At 36.3% G+C, this 20,380-nt stretch overlaps 1 protein-coding gene across 2 annotated transcripts in view; it reads left to right on the top strand.

Annotated features, from left to right (window-relative positions):
• The first annotated feature begins 3,358 nt into the window (after nucleotides 1–3,358).
• Nucleotides 3,359–20,380, top strand: part of LOC145227972 (unconventional myosin-X-like) — a 42,663-nt gene continuing 25,641 nt past the window's right edge. Inside the window, exons 1-12 of one of the 2 annotated variants that reach the window (XM_080092942.1) lie at nucleotides 3,359–3,519; nucleotides 4,179–4,286; nucleotides 7,043–7,201; nucleotides 9,304–9,491; nucleotides 13,709–13,795; nucleotides 14,111–14,286; nucleotides 14,584–14,597; nucleotides 14,875–14,959; nucleotides 15,530–15,633; nucleotides 17,553–17,682; nucleotides 18,127–18,159; nucleotides 19,685–19,803. In XM_080092942.1, the coding sequence (XP_079949068.1) occupies nucleotides 3,493–3,519; nucleotides 4,179–4,286; nucleotides 7,043–7,201; nucleotides 9,304–9,491; nucleotides 13,709–13,795; nucleotides 14,111–14,286; nucleotides 14,584–14,597; nucleotides 14,875–14,959; nucleotides 15,530–15,633; nucleotides 17,553–17,682; nucleotides 18,127–18,159; nucleotides 19,685–19,803 (1,230 nt within the window). In that variant the 5' untranslated portion in view covers nucleotides 3,359–3,492. The remainder of the gene's footprint in view (nucleotides 3,520–4,178; nucleotides 4,287–7,042; nucleotides 7,202–9,303; nucleotides 9,492–13,708; nucleotides 13,796–14,110; nucleotides 14,287–14,583; nucleotides 14,598–14,874; nucleotides 14,960–15,529; nucleotides 15,634–17,552; nucleotides 17,683–18,126; nucleotides 18,160–19,684; nucleotides 19,804–20,380) is intronic. The other variant, XM_080092949.1, reaches the window with a different exon arrangement.

Consider the following 20,380-nt stretch of genomic DNA (forward strand, 5'->3'; position numbering starts at 1 on the left):
TGTCGAAAGGGGTGCGCAAAGACATAAACTTAAGTTTAGAACATAGATATTATATGTAATAAGTAGTTGAAAAAGCCAGCGTATAGGATCAACCCCACAGGGGCAAAAATTAATATACAGTCAAAAGTTTGTGATAATGTGAAAATGTAGTTAAAATCAATAACACGAGTAGTTAAAATGTCAACAAAAGATACTTACTTTACACAGTATTTTCTAATATATTTTATAATTGAACCATTGTTATCTCTCTGTGTAGGCTACTTATATATTGTGGTGTTTGGTGATGCTTATTTTGTAGCCTTACACTTACTTTTTTGACTCAAATGTAACAAGTTTTGACTCAATGTAGCTTTTGTGGCCAAAAGTTTAGGAAAATCAGCCTAGAAGCCGGAATCAAGTTACAGCAATCACCAGGAAATGAAAACGCTTAATCGGATATTTAGGACATTTTAGTGCCGTCATCGGAAGTTTGCCCGGGATTTTCATTGCGAAATATCCTTCGAAATACTACCAATGCCAACAATTGTGACGCTAAAATTATGTAAATTTGTTCTAGAAAACATTACATGTAAAGCATAGTTCAACCAGCGTGTCGTTTCTGACAAAAGTATGTGAAAAGTTTATACTGTGCTACTGCTTTTAACAGTAAAAACTGTGATGTCAGTTTATCAGCTCCCAGCTTTCATGTAAAAATGTCAAGTTTTTTGTGCTAAAATTGTAATAACTTGCCGGTTTCGCTTAAATTTCAGTTGCGTTATTAACCGTTGTTGGCCCTGGTGTCAGACCTAGCAGTGTTCTGTATTCGAACGGTCAGTTTCCTGAATTGCCTGCTTCGTGCCATCGATTGAAGCGGACTCATTACTTGAATGAGTTACGGCACGTGTAGCACACCAGAAGCAGTCGTGTTGGGGGTGTTGTGCCGGTCCGCTTGACTGTTAAAAGTCTTATACAGCTTGGATAACAATTAGAAAGATGGCTTAGCTCTAGTTTAGACCAGGGAAACGTAAAACGAAACCGTTTGTGCACTTCACGTAAGACCGCACGTCGTGAAGTATTAACCCGTGTCATTTATATTTATTGACATTTATAATTCAGCTGTGACAATAAAAACGCTTTTGTGTATGTAGCCTACGCTTGATGTACAGTTGGTAAAATACAGGTACAAATTTCATTAAATATTTGCTAGATATAAGAAGCCCTTTCCTTGGATTGAATCAGTGTTGCGTTTCCAATGTAGGCCTACGTAGTTTACTTTTCCTGGATTGCGCGACTAACGGGGAAATGTAGCCCCCACACCGTACACAAAATTTGACGTCACTGCTCGATCTGAAAAAAAAACTTTTCATGTTTTGGGGAAAATGTAGAGACTTGGTTAAATAATTGCTACATCTTTAACTAATTTCTGGCTTTGATCGCCAAGGAAAACCGAAAAATTGGATAGCGTGTTTTAAAGCCTAAACATTGTCATTATAAACTGTGTCAGCAAGTTTGTTTCAATTCAAAAACTTGCGATTGTTGCATCACAAAGGCTGTTGAATCCAGTGATTCGAGATTGTTACAAGGCAAGCTTTGATAACAGTTCTGCTGCATTAGTTTTTACCACTGTAGTTTTTAACACAAAAACTACTTTTGCTGTTTAGGTTAAAAATATGTACCAGGCAGAAAACATCATTGGTGCTCAGTAGGTGCTGTGATGTTGGCTGCAGCAAGATGATCTAATTTCCTGCCTAGACCTATGCCAGTGCAGCGTTTTGTTTTCGTTGTTCTTGTGTTGTCACTTAGTTTAGCCTAGTGATAGTCCGGCAAACTTTCCTGTTTAGCCGAAGGGAGACTTCCTTTTTCGCTTTTACCACCAACTGGTTCCTGGATTAGAACTTGGCCATTCGTCGTTTTCTGTTACAAACACAGAAGCAGAAACACAGAGACATTGTAGTGTATGTTGCAGTTAGTTGTTAGGTGCAGTTATGACAGAATTTTGATGATGACGTTTTGTTTAATTCCCTTTTTTGTGTTGATGGTTGGTCTTTATTTTAAAGCTGTAGGTAGCCATATTATCAGGAGTATTGCAAACAAACAAACACAGTTCTTTGTGATATATATTTAAATTACAGATTATTTGGATAAAATACATGCATTGCCAAGTTAGTGTAGCCAAATATGGAACATAACAGTGTATGATGTGATGGCCTTGGCATCTTGCTTTGATATATCTCGTGGAGTAATCATCATAACAAACGTATCAATTGCTACACAAATAAAAACGTTGGCAAGCCATTGTGGTTTAAGCACACTATCAAGATTGGCTGTAGTTAATGCTGACAAGTGGGTAATACGATACTGACGCTTAAACAAATGAAGGGGAAGCCAGAGTCACTGCCGGGTTATGCTATCCGTGCAATAATATCCAGCAGGTCACAGACTCACAGTAAACCGACAAATTGCGAGCTGGTATTGTTTGGGGCAGTCGCGTTTGTGTTATGACGCACAGATAAGCGCTGTTTTAGTGAATTTCGACTTTTGGCGACGAAATACTATCAAGTGACTCACTTTAGTAGCTAACAGAACCGGCCTCCTTCAGATTAACGTCGCCGGGCACTTATATCTACATCTCTGACGTCACAGGGGGGGTCGGAAAACGTCTGGATCTCCAGGAAAGCTTGACAAAGTTGCGTTACACGGTTTCCGAAGGTTGTGAGGGTGCAGCTCGGTCTTAAATTTTGAGTAAAATCTGGCGCTCCTTCGAGACCTGATAAGACCTATTATTTAAATTGCTTTGACAAGAGTCGTTTTATCAGATCTAAGTGATTAATCGCTTTTGGGGCCATCTCTCTCGTAATTGCTTTAAATGCTTGGCCTTTTTTTCTTCCCTCTATGAAAGTTTGGACGTTTTGCCAGATTTTACAGAGGTAGAAGACTTAGCTGGCAGCGTTATTGCTGAAGAAAGTGGTCATATGATACTGTGTATATCAGAAGTATTACGTCAGAGTATCTTTTACTTTTAAATTCATGTAAGTGGGTATCACTGCTAGCGACCAATTACCAGCGTTAGATTCAGTTTGTAGGAGGGTTGTGTTAGCAAGTGGTACATTCTAAAAACGCGTGCTGCCGTAGAGAAACCAGTGTGTGGAAAACTAGTGGGTGTCCCAAAGGCACCAAGCGCATTTGCGTAAATTGTCACAGAGCTACGCTGCCTTTGTACAGTACGGGGATTAAATTTGATCGCATTACACGAGGCAGGAAACAGCTGACTAGAAATTGAATTGAAGCCTAAACCAAAATGCTAGTCCAATTCAAGAAGGCTGTTTTAAAGCGGTAGTACTGTTAATTAGGTACCAGTTGACTAAATATTGTTATTGCAGGCCAAACATTTTATCTGTAGCCAATCTATGACACAAATTTAGGAAATGTGTGTTTGAATAAGTTCGTAAGTACTTTGGATATATTTTCACCTAACAAGACTGCCTAAGAAACATCAAAACAAAACTGCTAGGAATGGCGGAATCTGACGTCACCACCGTGGTAAGTGTGCTAAAATAATCGATTTTTCGGGAATAAACTATCCCTTTGTTACGCAAGTAGCATTTTTTCATTATGTTACATTTAAGCATTCGGCCGTTGTTCAGCATAAGTTAACAGCACAGACACGTAAAGGGAACATAAAAACTATGGTTTGTTTAACAATAAATTGAGGAACTCTTATATTTATGTCGTCATACACGTGGGATTGTGATGACCAAACGCAACGCACCATTGCTCGAAGTGTCTGCGCTTCATGTTTGTTTCTCCTTACTGGAGCCGCTTTCAAGCACTTGGCCGTCTGAAAAACGTGTTGTATGTACCGGTGGTTACGTAAGCCCTTAAAATGGGTTTTGACTTATAGGCTTTCATTGCAAATTTCCTGTAATATGATTGAGTTGTAAAGTAAAGTACACCACCAAAAACATCTTAACAACTGCATTAAGCTTTACCAATAGTGAAAATATGTCGATGAAATGTTTGTGATTATAGGCACTATGGCACAAGACACTAACAATAGCCAAAAGCTTTTGAAATCCCATCTAAGCGGCACATCAATCGATAACTTTGCCATATCCTACATTGGGTGTTAACAGGCTGTAAACAACAGGGTTAGTCATCAAAGTTTGCCTTTACATCACAAACTGTGCTTTTTTATCTAGGGTGGACGAGTATGGCTGGTCAACGGTTCGAATGCTGACGAATGGACGCCGGCCGTTGTGGAACAGTGCGACGGTGTCGAAGTAGTTTACAAGAGCGACTATGGCGAAGTAAGTTGTCCATGATGTTTGTCCGGTCTGTGACTCACGCGACTTCCTACCAGCACTGCTGTAAAGCAACTACCTGGGTCAGCCTATTTGTTTACACTGTGTAGTGATTGCTTCCTCCAAGGTTTTACTTTTTTGTCGGGTGCGCAGGCGGTGTAAACCGGCTACACATGTAATTCAGTTGCCTTTTTTGCTTTTTATTGTTTACTGCGGGGCACAGATAAATAACACTAAGTTTGATTTGTACACGCAAACATAATTGTTGATTTTTAAGGTTGTAGTGTGTTTTGTCTCCAACTTGTAAGATTGTAGTCTCAAAAAACAGTTATTGTGTATGTTTAGGTTGTTCGTACAGCTAGACACAATCAAAAACTAAATGCAAACAAAACCAGTAGATTATATAACCTGTTTATGTCAAACATTTTAAACAGATTGCGCAGCTATTTTAGACTTTTTGGATATTTTAGCGCACTTGTGCTGCTACGATTTCTTTTTAACTAAACGAAATAAACACAAATTAACTTCACTTAAACACATTTGTTATGAAAACTTTGCTAATAGAATAGCTTGCATTGGTGTGCGTGAATAAAGACCAAACTGTTGTGCAAAATCTTTCACAATTGCTATTTTGTCAAAACCTCGGCTGTAGAGGGCCAAGCATTCGTTTGTACTGTTACTGAAATGTCACACCGAAAATTGGCAAAGTCTCACGATTGAGCGCGGAAGTTTCTGTCACTCTTTCACACGAAAATTTAATCGATGTTTATGACGTCATAGCGACAATGGAACCGTTTATTTTTTTGCCAAGCAATCCGGTTAAGAAACATGGTTTTTGTCTTTATTGTCACCATCGTATAGGGTTAATGGCTACTATACATATACATAGTTGGCATTGCAACATCAAATTCATTACCCCATTCAAACCATGTTTAACAAGCTTAAAGCCCTTTTGTTTTAAAATAGGCTTGCTTTATGGCAAATAGCTTACCTTGACCTATCTCTTTTTATAATCATATTATCTATTTTGGCAGTGAAGGTTAAAATCAGGTGACATGACAGCCCGAACATTTTTGAGTCTTTGTGCCAAAGGCCACTGCAGGCAAATGGTAGAGCTACTGACACCATACGTTATTCCTGATCCAAAAGTGCTTAATTTTCAAAACGGTATATCTCAAAAAATGCTAACGGTTAGGGCTGTTAGGGTTGGGGTAAGGTATTAGAACTTAAAATTCAATAAAACTAACCCCCAAAAAATTAGTTACTAATGTAAAAGTTTTATGTAAATATTTCCCAACCCAACCCATTTATAGCCGCTAAATAAATAATTCAGCTCTTTACGCCACCTATCGAAAATTAAGCACTTTTGGATCAGGAATAACGTATGGTGTAAGTAGCTCTACCCAGGCAAATACTTAGAACGCTCACCATTGTCGAACTAACTGGAAGGCATTAAGTTTAACATTTGAAACGGGCGGGGGGGTGTCAAAAAATTTGCTTCTGCGCCAGTTTCTTGGAAACAAGTCTCTTTTGCAGCAATGCAATGTTTTGAGCTATTGACCACCTTTTGGGTAACGGTACATTGTCACGGGATTTTGACTTAACTTCGAATTTAAATGTTAAATGAAATGACTGCCAGTCGTTTGGTTTTAAAATTATTGCCTTTAAAATATGTGAAACCAATGGATGTTAATATTCCTGGTTAAAATAAAATCAGTCACTTATGTCAACTGAATATACATTTCGACTACCCTCATCATTTTTTTATTCATATGAAACCCTTCTACTTGATTCTATTTGAATAAGGAACGGAAAATGGAGAATAGCCACAATATATATTTTTAGCACTGGTTTTCTTCAACAAACGAGTTTCACGTCTATTGTGGGTATCTACTAAAGTGTTTTCATTTATCAGTAAAACTGTTGTTATAAAAGATCCGAATTAACCTTAAATAATAACTTTAAAACAAAAGTAAATAATAACCTTATTGTTGAATTGGTCAGTGATTTATGGTCGAGTCATTTGTGAACTTTTCTTTGTTAAATTAAAACAATCGGTGCGAAAAATGCCAAAGGCCGGGTTTAGCTACTTCCTGTGTTTGCTGCCTTCTAACTTTTCAAGAAGACCTGATCGAATAATTGCCCTTTCCCTGGAAAGTAGACTGGGAAAAGGGTTAAAATGCCGTTGGAGTTTCCATGTAATTATTTCGCTAGTTTTCAAACAGTTTTAAACACAATAACCTTAAACCAGTGTTTCTTAACCTTTTTATCACGGCCGAATACTTTAATATTTTTCAGCCTTTGGTCGAACCCCAAAAAGTTACATCCTAGGTTTCATACTCATTTTGTGCTTTTGACCATACGTTTTTGCTGCCAACAAAGATTCGTTGTTTTGCTGCTTACGAACAATGCGCACAGTGATCTTGGTTACTTCAAATATAACCACCTTCCTATGTTTTGCCGTCTAGCAAATAAAAATTGCTTTTTTAGCAATAGTTTGATTAAAACGTTTGCCGACTATTTTTACTTCAAAAGACCTTCGTCGAAACCCTGATTCAGCCTTACCGAACCCCTGGGGATTGGTTAAGAACCATCTACCTTAAACAGTCATTTTGTCACTTTTTAGGTCAACTGCCTATTTTTGTTTATTTCAAACATAATTTATACCTTAGCACAAAGTTTGTGAAAGAGAAAAATAACTTTGTTCACGCTTTTCAAGATTTATATTCATTTAAATGCTTAACGTTTCTATGTTTATCTAGGAACATCGGAAATGGGTGTCAGAGGTCACCAGTGCAGAGGTCAAACCCATGAACGGCTTATTATTGGAGGGTGTGCCGGATATGGCCAAAATGACCGAACTGAATCAGGCTTCAATTCTCTGCAACCTGAACACACGATACCAAAACAATGACATCTATGTAAGTTTTTTTACCCTAAAAAAATTAAAGTAAACCCAACAGAGTTTAAGTATGGCGAAATTTGTTTTAAACAAAACTATTTCTGACCTGTCTAGTGTTTAAGCGTGACAGTTTACACAGTTGTGCATTTGATAATAGTAACACCCGTTTTCATTGTTTTGTTGCAAGTTAGTGCATAGCGTTATTTATCCCCAAGCAAGATATTTTTTGGAATTAGGTAAAAAAGAGAAAGCATTTTAAGTTTATTTCCTATATGCGTCAAATTTATCTGTTTCATGCTCAAAGATAACGTGTGTTTGGGAGTGTTATTGTTTTTACCTTAATGTTGCTTTGATAACTGTCTGGTATTCTTAAATTAAAAGAAAATTGAATGATTAAAAAAATCACAACCACATCCAGTTTTATCCAATTTTTATCGACTTTTTGACCTCATTGCGCAATCGCTACAGCGTCAAACATAGAAATATAACCTCCAACCCCATGTTACACCAACTAAAAATTACCTAAAAGCCTAACACGTTTTTTCATGTTATAACCGCAGCTAATCGGTTTGTGTAGTTTAACGGACTTTCATGTACCATTGTGGGTTTGAAATTGATGACTTTTCCAAGCGCCTTTAGGTTTATCTATCGATAAATACGATTTATCCAAGTACCGTTATCGTTGTCTACTTTGGTAACGGTCTAATCTTAGAAGTTGTATATTTTGGGTTGATTAGGTTACTTGACTTTGTTATTGCTTTCGATACCTATCAGACATGTTAGTAGGATTCGAATAAAGCCGAGTTTAAACTTGCTTGAAAGTTGAAACATTAACTGAGGCATATGCGAAAAGTAAATGCCTTTGGAGCATACAAACTTCAACCCAGTATTTCTTATATTCACCGCAACCTATTTTACATCATGGAGATTATGCGAATGCTATGATATTTTGGTTTTCTTAGTCAATTCACTCAATTGTGATATATTGACCTCGCAAATCAAAAGTAATTAACTGTTACGTTATTTGAAGTATCATATTTCGAAAATAAACAATAGATCTATTATACTACACGTAAAAGATGCTGCTTCCCTCGGAATTAGGCTTATTAGGCAAGTTAATTAATCGGTAAAATCGAACGCTTGTTTTCACCATCTGCTAGTGATCAATCATCTTGGTTGTTTACGCTAGAATGAAATGCGGTATCGATTAATCGCAAGTAATTTGTCATACAACTGGGAAAATTTGCCAAGATACGCAGGGTAACCAAGCGGTTCTCAAGCACTATTTTGCGGTTTCGCGGGCTGCCAAGTAGTTTTACGGTGCCACGGAAAGCTTGTACTTCCTTATCGATAACATCGCAAATTGGGATTGCAGATTTAACCGTTAACTTTGTTTATGACCCTGTCTGTAATTCAAGTCCATTCCTAAACGATGTTGCCTAATTGGTTTGGGATTTCTGGCACAGCGTAAAGGAGAATCACAAGAAAAGAAACATGAATGTTTTTCAAAAACAAACAAAGTTTAGGAACTGATTCGAAAGCCAAATATGCAAGTATTTGACGAGATCGGGTGTTATTCGATTTGTTGTAATTCCCTGAAATTCGAAAGCTATTAAATCTGTTTTTGGCATGTTTTGTAGTTGGTATGTGGTTCAAGAGTTTAGAGCGGGTTCGGGCTTTGTTTTTTTTTAACAAAGGGGCTTGATTCGGGTCTGACTTTACACTCTTTGCCCATTTTTTTTCAAATGTATATTACTTAGCTAAGTAGCTAGTTGCTGGATATTACCTAGTGCGAAACAGCCCTAAAAGGTCTTGTTCAGGCCATTGCTTATTACTGTCCATTGTGTATGTCTTCATTATTATAGACCTGTCAATTAAACTTTCGGGTTCGGGCCGGTTTCGGGCTCGAATTTCGGACCCGCTTACAACTTTGTGAGGTTCGTAACAGAACCAACGGCCCATGACTGTAGTTTATTAATTTCAGTTTAAATCAAAATGGGCTTTCATGCGCTATCTTCAACGAAGTAAACTGCTCGAAAGACATAAAATACGTATACTGTTGCTATATTACGTTGCACGCAAGATTTTGAAAGGTAATCGGTTTAATTTTTTAACTTTCAGACTTACATTGGTTCCATTCTGATATCTGTGAACCCATATAAGCGCCTGCACGACCTTTACTCTGATCAAGTCCTCACGAAATACAAGAACAAAGATCTCGGAGATGAACCTCCGCACGTGTACGCTATATCCAATGAGTGCTACACGTGTATGTGGAAACGCGAAGAGAATCAATGCGTTCTGATCAGGTAAGGGACCTCCTTATTTTTCTATTCGAATAAGGTTTCACTATTTTTTAACTTATTTCACCTAACTGATAGGATCATCAGTGTCTTATTCAAATAGAACTGAAAATCTTTAAAAAAGCTGTGGATGACTTCAAAGTTTTTAGCCTGTATTAAATTAACTATTAAGTTTGCTTGCTTTATGAAGGCAAATAGCTTTTTTTACAGAATTGCATTACAGCGAAAGTTGAAGGTTTAAATGTGCGGTGTTTCCAAATTTGCATTCTATTCCTAATTACCTTAAATGCCAGGCTGCCTGTTTATTAACATATCTCTGGGTTGTATGCAGGGTTATATATATTAAGGCCTGATAGAGTGGTATTATTGTTGTAGTAAGGTCGTATATTCAGTCATGGGAAAGTGTCAAGTAAAGGTCGCGCTTACTGAAATACTAGATGCCGGATGGCGTGTGCTATTATAACGGCGTTGATGTAAATAACGCATTGTTTGAACAGTCATTGTTTGGATTCGAATACACACTCGTTTGAATAAAGCAATATAATGAATGATCGAACGCAATGGTTCTCAACTGGTGACCTATATTCCGCAGGACGTTAACTATATTTGGCGATAAACTGGAAATATAATTAAAAATAGTTTATTGAATACTTAATGCTAAAAAAACTTATCCAATTTGTTGACCATATATTGTTAGTTTTCAGTTATTTGATATCACTCCTCGAAATTCTGTATTGAAGGAATATATTTTAAGCCAATATGCTTGTTGAGGTTGCTGTCTTTATCGTTACTTTACAATGGACTGGTCCTCGATATTATGTTAATATTAGTGATGGTCTATGGCCTAAAACGAGTTGAGAACCACTGACCTGACGAAAATCCAAATATGCAATACATGGGCTAAAAGCCATTAGTGCCATGCACTTTGGGTCTCAAAATTTGTCAGTTTGCAAATACCTTATTAAGAAGTTTTCTCTCTTTGGTTTTCTTTTTGCTGTAATTAATAGGGACGTTGTAACGTGCCGGGTAACGTTCTTTATTGGTTGTCATGACGACAGGCCACGTTCTGGTTATTTACGTGACGTTGCGCGTTATTAAAACACGATCCTTGCCCGGTTTTGCTAATTTTATTACTTTGGAACATCATTCGGCAAAATTCTCAAAAAATCGTGTTAATTTTAACTTGTCGTTCCAAGATTGAAAGCCAACTAAAAATACAACTTTTATAATGCGTTTGTTTGTGTCAATTCTGAGTGAATTGTTGTTTTCGTTAATTTTACTTCTTTCGAATATCGTTCAGCAAAATTCTCGAAAAAAACGTGGTAATGAAAGAACGTATTTTCAAATGCGTTTCCAAGATTAACTAAAAATGCAACTTTATAATGTGTGTGTATATGTCAACTTTGAGTAAGTTTGTGGTTTTTGCTCAGCTCGTTAAGTGAAATGTTATACCGCAGCTGGACGTTTAACAATTTCCCCTGTTTTGTTGGTTCACCTAACAAGATTAAGTTGTTATGGTTTAAAAAGATTGAACACTTTGGCGCTTTGCGATGATTGATTGAAAATTACCGTCACATTTACCTAACTTTACATACGATATGGAAATTATTTTATTGCTTTAAATGACATTGACTTCGCTAATTCTTCAAAATAAGTTTATAATGTCAAAATACTGGCTTAAAAAGTTGATGATAATAAGAAAATTAGGGTTCAAAACTGGTAAAATGAAAACTTGTGAACCCTAAAATTCTCTATTTTTCCAACACATAGCCCAATCAACTCGTGTTTTCAAAAGTGTCATTTTCGTGCGTCAAAACGTCTTAACGTTTCTGAACGAATTAACCCTTGCTCAGGTATAATAATTGAGGTTGTCAAAATTAACAAAATGTTTACACGTTTTGAAATTTTAAACCACCTTGGGTATGCCAAGACTGTATTGGCTATTTGTAGGTATTTCAAATTATGGGATCAGGTTTGGAAACGTTATTTGTTCTAAACCTGTTAATTGGTTTAACACATGAACCGCAATGTTATTTTGTACACCGTAGAGAAATGTTTTAGCGCCCCAAAACCAAGCTAAATGGCGTTCGTTGGCAGTTTAAAAGATTAAGTTGTCAAGTTACAATTAATTTGTTTGACTAATTTCATTCAAAATTGTAACATGTTGACTCATGTTTGTTAAGACCACACTCTCGGGCTATTGGATACCAAAAACATGCGTAGAGAACCGATTAGCAGTGTATTTTAACGATTACTGTCACTCTCTGTCTTGTTAGCAATCGCAAATCCTCAACTTTTAAAAAAGTTGTCTTTTTCTCTAGAACGGATTATGTTTGACTGTGAGGTAATTTTTGCTGGCGCAGCAGAATTTTACTTCAACGAAAAAACGTCCGGGAAAAATTTTGCTGATAAAAAAAAAACTTCACCACCTAACTACACTTGACCCCTTAAATGTTGCTTATCATATATATTATACCATATGTTTATTTGCAGTTGCTCATATATTTACAAGTCATGCAAATGTAACTAATTTTGCAAACACTTTTGCGCATAGTGAAGCTACCAAGGAGGTCATCAAGTCATCTGTGTTCATAAATAGATTGCACAACTCAAAAAACCTAAACGAAAAAACAGCCACGCTATTGGAGTAATGAAAATAAACATTTTTTTCTTCAACCTTTTTGAGCAACCTCATGTTTTGTTTTATCGAACGTTCCGTGATGTCACATCAGGAAACAATACCGTACTTAAGGCGTGACGTGATTCCTTACGTCAATTAGTTACCCGTCAAGCCCTCGGAATGTTTATGTTACGTTGCTGCGTATGTTGATAGTATTCTCGGGCATGTAGGTTGATCAATTCGTAACAATGAAAGTTTTGGGTCACTACACGGACCTGCTCGTGAGTCTAATGAGGAAAAACGGCCCAAATAGAAACTGATGTGGCACCTCATATCACTTCTGATGGCATTACCATTTGCCGAAACGTTTGATTAATAAAGCATGTCGCATTTTAAATCTATTTAGGCCGTTATTTTCCTTGGAATAAATTAATGGAATTAATAAAAGTTTTGTAACTTTGTCCAGGCAACGCGAAACAAACATCAAGCCAAATTTTGTTTGCAATTTTTCTTCATCAAATTATTATTGTTGAACGGTTTCGTAAAACAACCAAGACACCAAAAAATATGGGTTATCAATTCAAGTGTCTTGTTGTTTAAATGATGCTTGGAGTGTTCTGGGTATATTCTGCCGTAGGATCGCAACCGAACGCACAACCTAACAGGGTACAGCCGGTTGCATATTGTGCTTGAACCAGCAGGTTCTAGACGAGATAAAGTACGCCATACGAAGTCGATTACTGGGTAAATCAGAATTGATTTTCTTCTACCTTTACAATTAAACGTGCACGTAGTAAGGCGATTCTTGGCTTCCCAACCCTAACCATCTGCCAGCAGAAGAAACATTTCGGTGAAATTTCGTTTTTCTTTGACTCGTGTCAGAAACTGCGTCAATACAGGGACTTTCCCGGCATGGCTATCCTTTTTTGCATATGTGCCAACGCGAAAGCAGGTCTTCTCTGGAAATCACGGCATTCTGGGCTATCGTGACCTTATTATGACCTTAGGTAATTGGTCGTTGAATTAGCATTTGTTGGACCTGCTATAAGGATTTTAATTGACGGAAAGGTTAATCTGTATGAAGGACATCATTAGGATATGCGTCCAACCTTTATTTTCAAGCTGTGTTATCAATCCTAAATTGTTCAAAACTTGCAAATAGTTTAAAATAAGAAATTAAAACAAATTTTCAGCTCTAAGAATTAACGTCTGAACCAGATTGAGAATTTGTTAAAAAAACAAGCAATTTTAATGCATGTTGGTTCGTTACACAAAATTTCTAATTCAAATATACATAAATTATGTAATAAATGGCAAAGATTTTAAAAGGAAACAGAAAAAAACGTTTTTGTAGTTTGCCACTCTTCAAATATTTTAAAATTACCTAAAAATCTAAATTCACGTTTTCAATTTTTTTTACATTCATAAATCCACATATAAGTACGCCTAATTAGGTCAAAGTGTCACTCAATAGAACCAACACTTAACCTGATCGGCAAACCCCAACGGCCTACAGTTAAACCCATTTACCCATTCCATATACAGAACTGCTGTGCATACAAAAATCCTGCATTAACCTTCTTAACCTTTTCCATCTGTTCAGTGGGGAGAGTGGAGCCGGAAAAACGGAGACGACCAAATTCATGCTCAGTTACCTGTCTCACGTCAGCAAAGCTTCGGGTAAAACCGAGTAAGTGCCGTCTGCCACTCGTCTGTGACGTAATTATAACCGGCGTGACGTAATTAGGCTATGTGTGAATTAGTTTTTAGGAATGAAAATGATAGCAGTGTGCTTACTGTGTAGCTTTTTTTTCAACGTTTTTTGAACATTTAAGTGTTGAAATGTCCTTTAGGCTTCCTTAAGTTGTGTTATTAATTAATGCATTAGTTTTAGTGTTTAAATGTCCTTTAAGCTTCCTTAAGTCGTGTTATAAATTGATGCACTGGTTTTACCAAGATAATTCTATTTAGTGTATCATCAATGTAAACCTTATATCTTTCCCAGACCATCAAAGGAAAATGGTCGTTCGATTGAGCAGTCGATTTTGGAGAGCAGTCCATTACTGGAAGCCCTTGGGAACGCAAAGACAGTGTACAACAATAATTCCAGTCGATTTGGCAAATTTATCCAACTTCTGTTTAGCGAGGCTGGTCAGATCAAAGGAGCTCGGATTACAGACTGTATCCTTCTAATTGTTATTGATATATTTTAATGTATAATGTACAGAGGGAATTTTCTTTTTGACTTGTTTCCATTTTGAGTGCCTTTGCTAAACATTACCATAATTTGTTGAAATTTTAGACTCAACAACATAAAGATAAATAGGATTTCTTTTTAAAATCCTAAAAATGGATTGATTTATTCGATTTGCTAAACTGACGAGAAATTACTATAGCATTTGACGTTTTATACTAAAAGCACCACTGTTTATTTCGTTTTCCTTTACTCGAAGGCTTTTACTTTCATCCACAAATCAGATCTACTAGAAAAGGTTAGTTTTGCTTTTCAATTTATTTCTTATTCATTTACGTTAAATACGTGAAATTCAGTTTTTATTGAACTTTTAAATGCGCTTGAATTCAAATTATTGCATTCTGTTCTGGAGCTTCAATAGTTTCTATAGCTTTAAACTGTATAGCAAAGAGCGTTTTTATTGACCATTTAAATGGACTTAAATTCAAATATGTTCATTCTTGTCTAAAGCTTGAATAGCGTATGCGAATAAATTTTCAACTGCACCGAGGCTAACCATGGAAATTGTTTTACAGCACAGAGTTGTTCGTCAGAATCCCGGTGAAAGAAACTACCATATTTTCTACCAGCTCGTTCGTGGATTATCTCAAGACGAAAGAGGTAAGAAAAGTTGACACCCGAAAGTTCGCGGGTTCGAATCCCATCGACACAAGTTTTTTAACATACAAACCACTAACGGACTGACATTTTATGTTTATTCACTGTGTTGGACCTTTTCTTTCAGTTAATAAACAACCAAGTCTTTATACTGTATTTTGGTGTAACGTATTTGCCTTGTTCAGTGTCCAAAACGACACAAGCTTACCAATCCAGATAAACGTTGCAAGAGTTTTTTTCAGAAATAATACCATTTACAATTGCTGAATAACCAATAAATTATACCACCAGTTTGGAAACGTGTATCTCCATGTTAAAATCTGTTAGCTTTTTTATATTAGAGAAATGTATTTCGCTATAAAAGCATAGTCAGTGTCTGTAAACTAACTAACCAATAAATTTGTTTGATTAATAATAATTGGACTGCATCCCCTCAGACCAAAACTTAAAAAAACTGATGTATTAGAATTATAATCAGACTTGCGAGGCAGACAGCCATACCATAATCAATTATTGTTTTTTTTTTACACAAAATTAATGCAAGAATTAGTTGTCTACAAACTTTGTTTACAGAAAAGCTCCATCTGCGTGAACCTTCCGAATATCATTATCTCAACCAATCAGGATGCGACTCTGATCCAACACTTGATGACGTCAAAGACTGGGAACAGTTTGAGGTATGTGAGCTACAATTTTATAAAGCGACCATGATAGGCAAAAGTTTGCCAGTCATAAGGGTTATAGGCTATAGGAATATTGTTGTTGATTTTTTTAATTTATAAACATGTGCAGATGTGTAGCAAGAAAGTGAAAAATAGATTGGAAAATATATAAATTTGACTTTCAATTGTACAATGTTCAAGTCTATTTTATATTTTTGAGAATTTGTCTCTAATTTTTACGTCTCGTGCGTAATAATGTATGTTTACCTGTAGTTTAATGTTAAAGCTTTAATTCATTGATGATAATGGCATAACTATCTTCTGAACATTTTTTAAAGAAATTGTGTCCTTATAAACCATTATTTAAACTAGAACGTGCTTTTATTCCAACAATTAATCAACATTAACCTAACAAATACTCAGAAATGAGCAAATCCTTTAAAATAAAATAACTGGTTGCCCGAAAACAGAAGAGCATCGTTTAGAAATTTGCCATTACTGGGTAAAACTTCTTCGAAAGTTTGGTTGCGTAGTGACCTTATTTGAACGATGCCATTTCGAATTCGTGTTCGGAAATAATGACGTCGGCGTTACTGTGCCAACTCCACAGGTCGTAAATGTTCGAGATGCCACTTTGTGACGTCACAATGATTGATAACCCTCGCTGGGGTGGGACGATTGATGAATTTTTTTAATTGCGTTGGTTTGACATTTTTGGACCAGGGAACGACTTTTTTCAATAACATACATTGGCTGGCCTAACTGTGCGCCTAAAATTTGCTTGAAAATAAAGAACTATACTAGTAAACTTCGGTTAATCCGGACCCATTTGGACCAAAAATTTGTCCGGATTAGGCGAAAATCCTGGTTAACCGATGTCAAATAGTTTAAGCCTTACCACGTTACGAATCATTTGTACCTCAAGTTTTGTCCGAAATGGGCGAAGATCCGGATTAATCGAGATTTACTGTATACTGTTCTGAAACAAGACTGCATTGAATATATTGTGTTTGCGAACAAATCACAAGAAAAAGGTGACGTAGTAAACCGATACCCAAGAAAAATGTCCAAAAATCGCACATAACGTTAAGAAGCAGCCAATTTGCCAACAATTACAAATTTAACGGAATGACGTCAGGTTCATTTCTGGCTAAAAACTTAACCACGGTCGTTTGCCAACTGCTTGTATGCAAAACTACTAGCCAAGTGTTCGTACAACACTTCCAAGTAGGGTAATGTGAAACTTTTGTTTCATGCAGTTCCGTAATGGTAAAAAAACACGGTTGCTAATCCATAACAGTTACCCGACATTTTACCAAGAACGCAAACTTTTTTCTGGGAAACAGAATTAGTCAATGAATTTACATGGAAAATAAACATTTCGCCTGACTAGCATCTTCAGTTTTTATTTAAATAGATTCTGTTCAGTTCAAACACTCACACAGTACTAATGGTTTATCATTCAAACTTCTTATGAGTTGTTGCTGCCAGGCATAATGACTAGATGAGTATTGGCTCTTCCAGCAGTACTATTATAAACAACCGACGTTTTGATGTCCCATACGGGACGCATTCATCAGGATAATGGCATATCTTGAAACACAATTATTCTTATAAAGCGAAAAAATCGGTGACACATAAACACACTTGTGCGTCTATAAACTAGCACCAACAGGGAAATAAAACTATGCCGTCCTTACTGAACTATGAATGGAACTGATCATCGTGGTATGCCAGGCCCATCGAAGGCTTCATACCGAATCAGTCGGTACCAAAGCATTCCCACATGGCAAGGCCTAGGCTAGAAAAAAAAATCTAGCCTGTGGTGGGATTCGAACCTACGACAGGAGTCTTTTCGGGACTCACACTCTGCAACTAGTGAATAGAAGTGTGTCATTGTGTATTTCTGAAACTGTGTAATATTGTTTTTGCAGCAATCCCTTGTGACTATTGGCTTTAAAGATGGCCAACGTGAGGATATGAAGAGCGTGTTGGCTGGAATATTGCAACTAGGAAATGTGGCTTTTGCAAATGCTGGTGGTGCCCAAGTGGTCGAAATGGACGGTAAGTTTCCTATCTTAATGCTTGACCTATATGGTTATCATCAAAAACCTAAACAAAGTTCACTTAAAAGGATGTGAAAAACCTCAACTTAATATTTTTTTGAAGATTTGACCTAAAATTACAACAATGTTACATCTCTATTCTTTTCATGTTGTGCGAAGATATAAAGTTACTGCAATCTTTTAACACTGTTGCTAAGATTAACTTCACAATATTTAGTTATAGACTGTCTTTAGGAATTTACTTTTTATGCTCTCCTTAAACTATTCTTTAGTTTTCTGAACGTTATTTTCAAATTTTTAACAATACCGTCTACTTTATTGTGCAATTGGGAATATTTTTCAACTTTCAAACATAACAAATTTATTTTTCTTCCTATTTCTTTTTTTTTTCACTTTTATTTTCATTTATCAACTGAAAACCTTGTTTTCGCCTCCGGTATAGGAAAAGCGATTTTGCCTCCACGCAGTTTACCAGGTACTTTCCCTGTAGTAGTGATACCGTTGCCGTAGCACTCGTAGTGACGTCATTGCATGCATGGAATTAACTCCACCGCATAATTTCTGAAGATTTGCGACTAATATTTTTGCCGCACTGGCCGTAGAGTGGCGTTTGCACTAAGTCCCATCACCGCAATTAATATCCACGGAAATTTAATCATTTTGTGTGCCAATAGTTACGAGATTTTGTTTAAAATCTTGACTACAGTAGTACACCATAAGCGTAATTCTTGTTTATGGTGATTAAATTATGATCAGTTAGACATAAAAATAATTTGTAGGTAGTGTTTTTTCATGTGTTTTTAAGATGGAAAAATTAGATAGATTTTATCATTGTAGTCAGCGATTACCTTTTCATTTGTTTTAAAAAAGATATAAGAGATATGCAAGTCAATATATTTACTTTATTGTTACGTTTTGGCATTTACCAAAGCATTGGTTTACGTTGAACAACTTCTAGATTTGAAAAACAAATTCCAAACGTTGCAGTAAATTGTAAACAAAACATGCAGCCCATGAGCAAATTACAAATGTAAATTCTCCACAATGTCGTAAATTGAAAACAACATTTGCTTTATGCAAATTCCCTGGCAATTAAATTCCAATTAAACTACCATTCAAGACCATCATTTATCCAAATTAATTTGTGCCTAATTGGCTGCCAAACTACATGAATTGATTTGTAGTGATTTCACTAACACTGGCATTTACATCAGATACCAAGCTATTGCTCTATTAGTGCATGCTATTATTGTGTTGTGTATATATTTGTGTGATTAATTTCCGCACTGTTCAATTCGACTTGGCCACCTGCCACGTTGTAGCATGTGATGTGGAAGTACTTTTTCCTGTGTGGTTTCTGCTGTGTGGTGTATCACAATGCAGTTGGTGTTTTGTTCAAAATATGCCAATATGTCACTTGCGTTTTCTGAGCGGGTTCCGGGCACGCTTGATGCGGTAAACTGTAACAAACCTACATGGTAAATCACTTTGTTAACAAAATCGTGAAATTCGTTGTGTCTGACTGCACGAAGCTTAAGAACGTAGCTTTTTTGACAGCACATAGTGACATAAACTTGATTCATGTTTCTATAGTTTCTTCTTATTTATTGACGAATATAACGATTCAAATAGACGTAAAAAGCGTCATGCCTTATTATGCAAACGTTTCGGCAAATGCTCATGCCATCATTAGTAATATGAGAGGCTACAATGGTTATATTTGTAACAAAATATAGTTAATGTCTTTTACTGTTAGCACATCCAACCAAACACTCACTACGAAGTGCAAATAATAAAACAGCGTTTGTTACTTGAACATAAATTCATTAGGCTACTGGGTCAGCCCTGCAGCGTTCATACAGACCAGCGATCACGGCATACACAGTCCCCCAAAAACTTGATTCAGTGCAACGCGTTTGATTAGCCTGGCGTACTATGATCAAAAATATTAATGGTAAGCTTGAAATGATGTTGACATAAATTGACTTTGCAATTTACAGTGGTGGACCAAACATCTCAGCTTCTCGGAATTGACAGTGAAAGACTTGAAGCTGTGATGAAGGAGAAAACGATGAAGTTGCGGGGAGAAAATATCACATCGCCACAGAGTGTTGATCAGGTTAGGGGTGCAACGACTTACGGAAAATGTTTTTGCACTGTATTTTAATGGAATATTTCACATTAATTTTAAGTAAAGCAGGTTATAACTGGTTGCATTGTAATTTGCTGAATACTAACGCAATATTTGCTGTTTAAGTAAAATAGATATTTTTTAAAGAGCTTATAATGAAAACAGTATGATAAATTAAAGATGATTTGCTCTACTTTTTATTTTTTTAGGTGGCTTTGAGCAAAACTTAAAATTGAAAAAAAATGTTTTTTGTTATTGGAGCACCCTAAACTTTCACATTTGCGAAGTTAACAAACTATTTGCAGAGATTGCTCTTTAGAACCCCAATCAACATTTTTAACTTTTCATAAAAGAACAATGAGTATGACTTCACATAAAAGTAAACCCTGGACGTCATTGAGCGAACGCAAATTAGTTTGAACGCTGCTGACTTAATGACTCAGCAAATTACGGAATTGCGTCACCGTGACTCGCCAATTGTTGAATAGTTCTCACGCACAGTAAACCATGGAACCTAAAAAAACAAAATTGAAAAAAGAAAACAGTCTTGTAATTAAAACCGTAA

This window comes from Phallusia mammillata, chromosome 1 (genome assembly GCF_965637545.1).
Source record: "Phallusia mammillata chromosome 1, kaPhaMamm4.hap1.1, whole genome shotgun sequence".
Taxonomy (NCBI): domain Eukaryota; kingdom Metazoa; phylum Chordata; class Ascidiacea; order Phlebobranchia; family Ascidiidae; genus Phallusia; species Phallusia mammillata.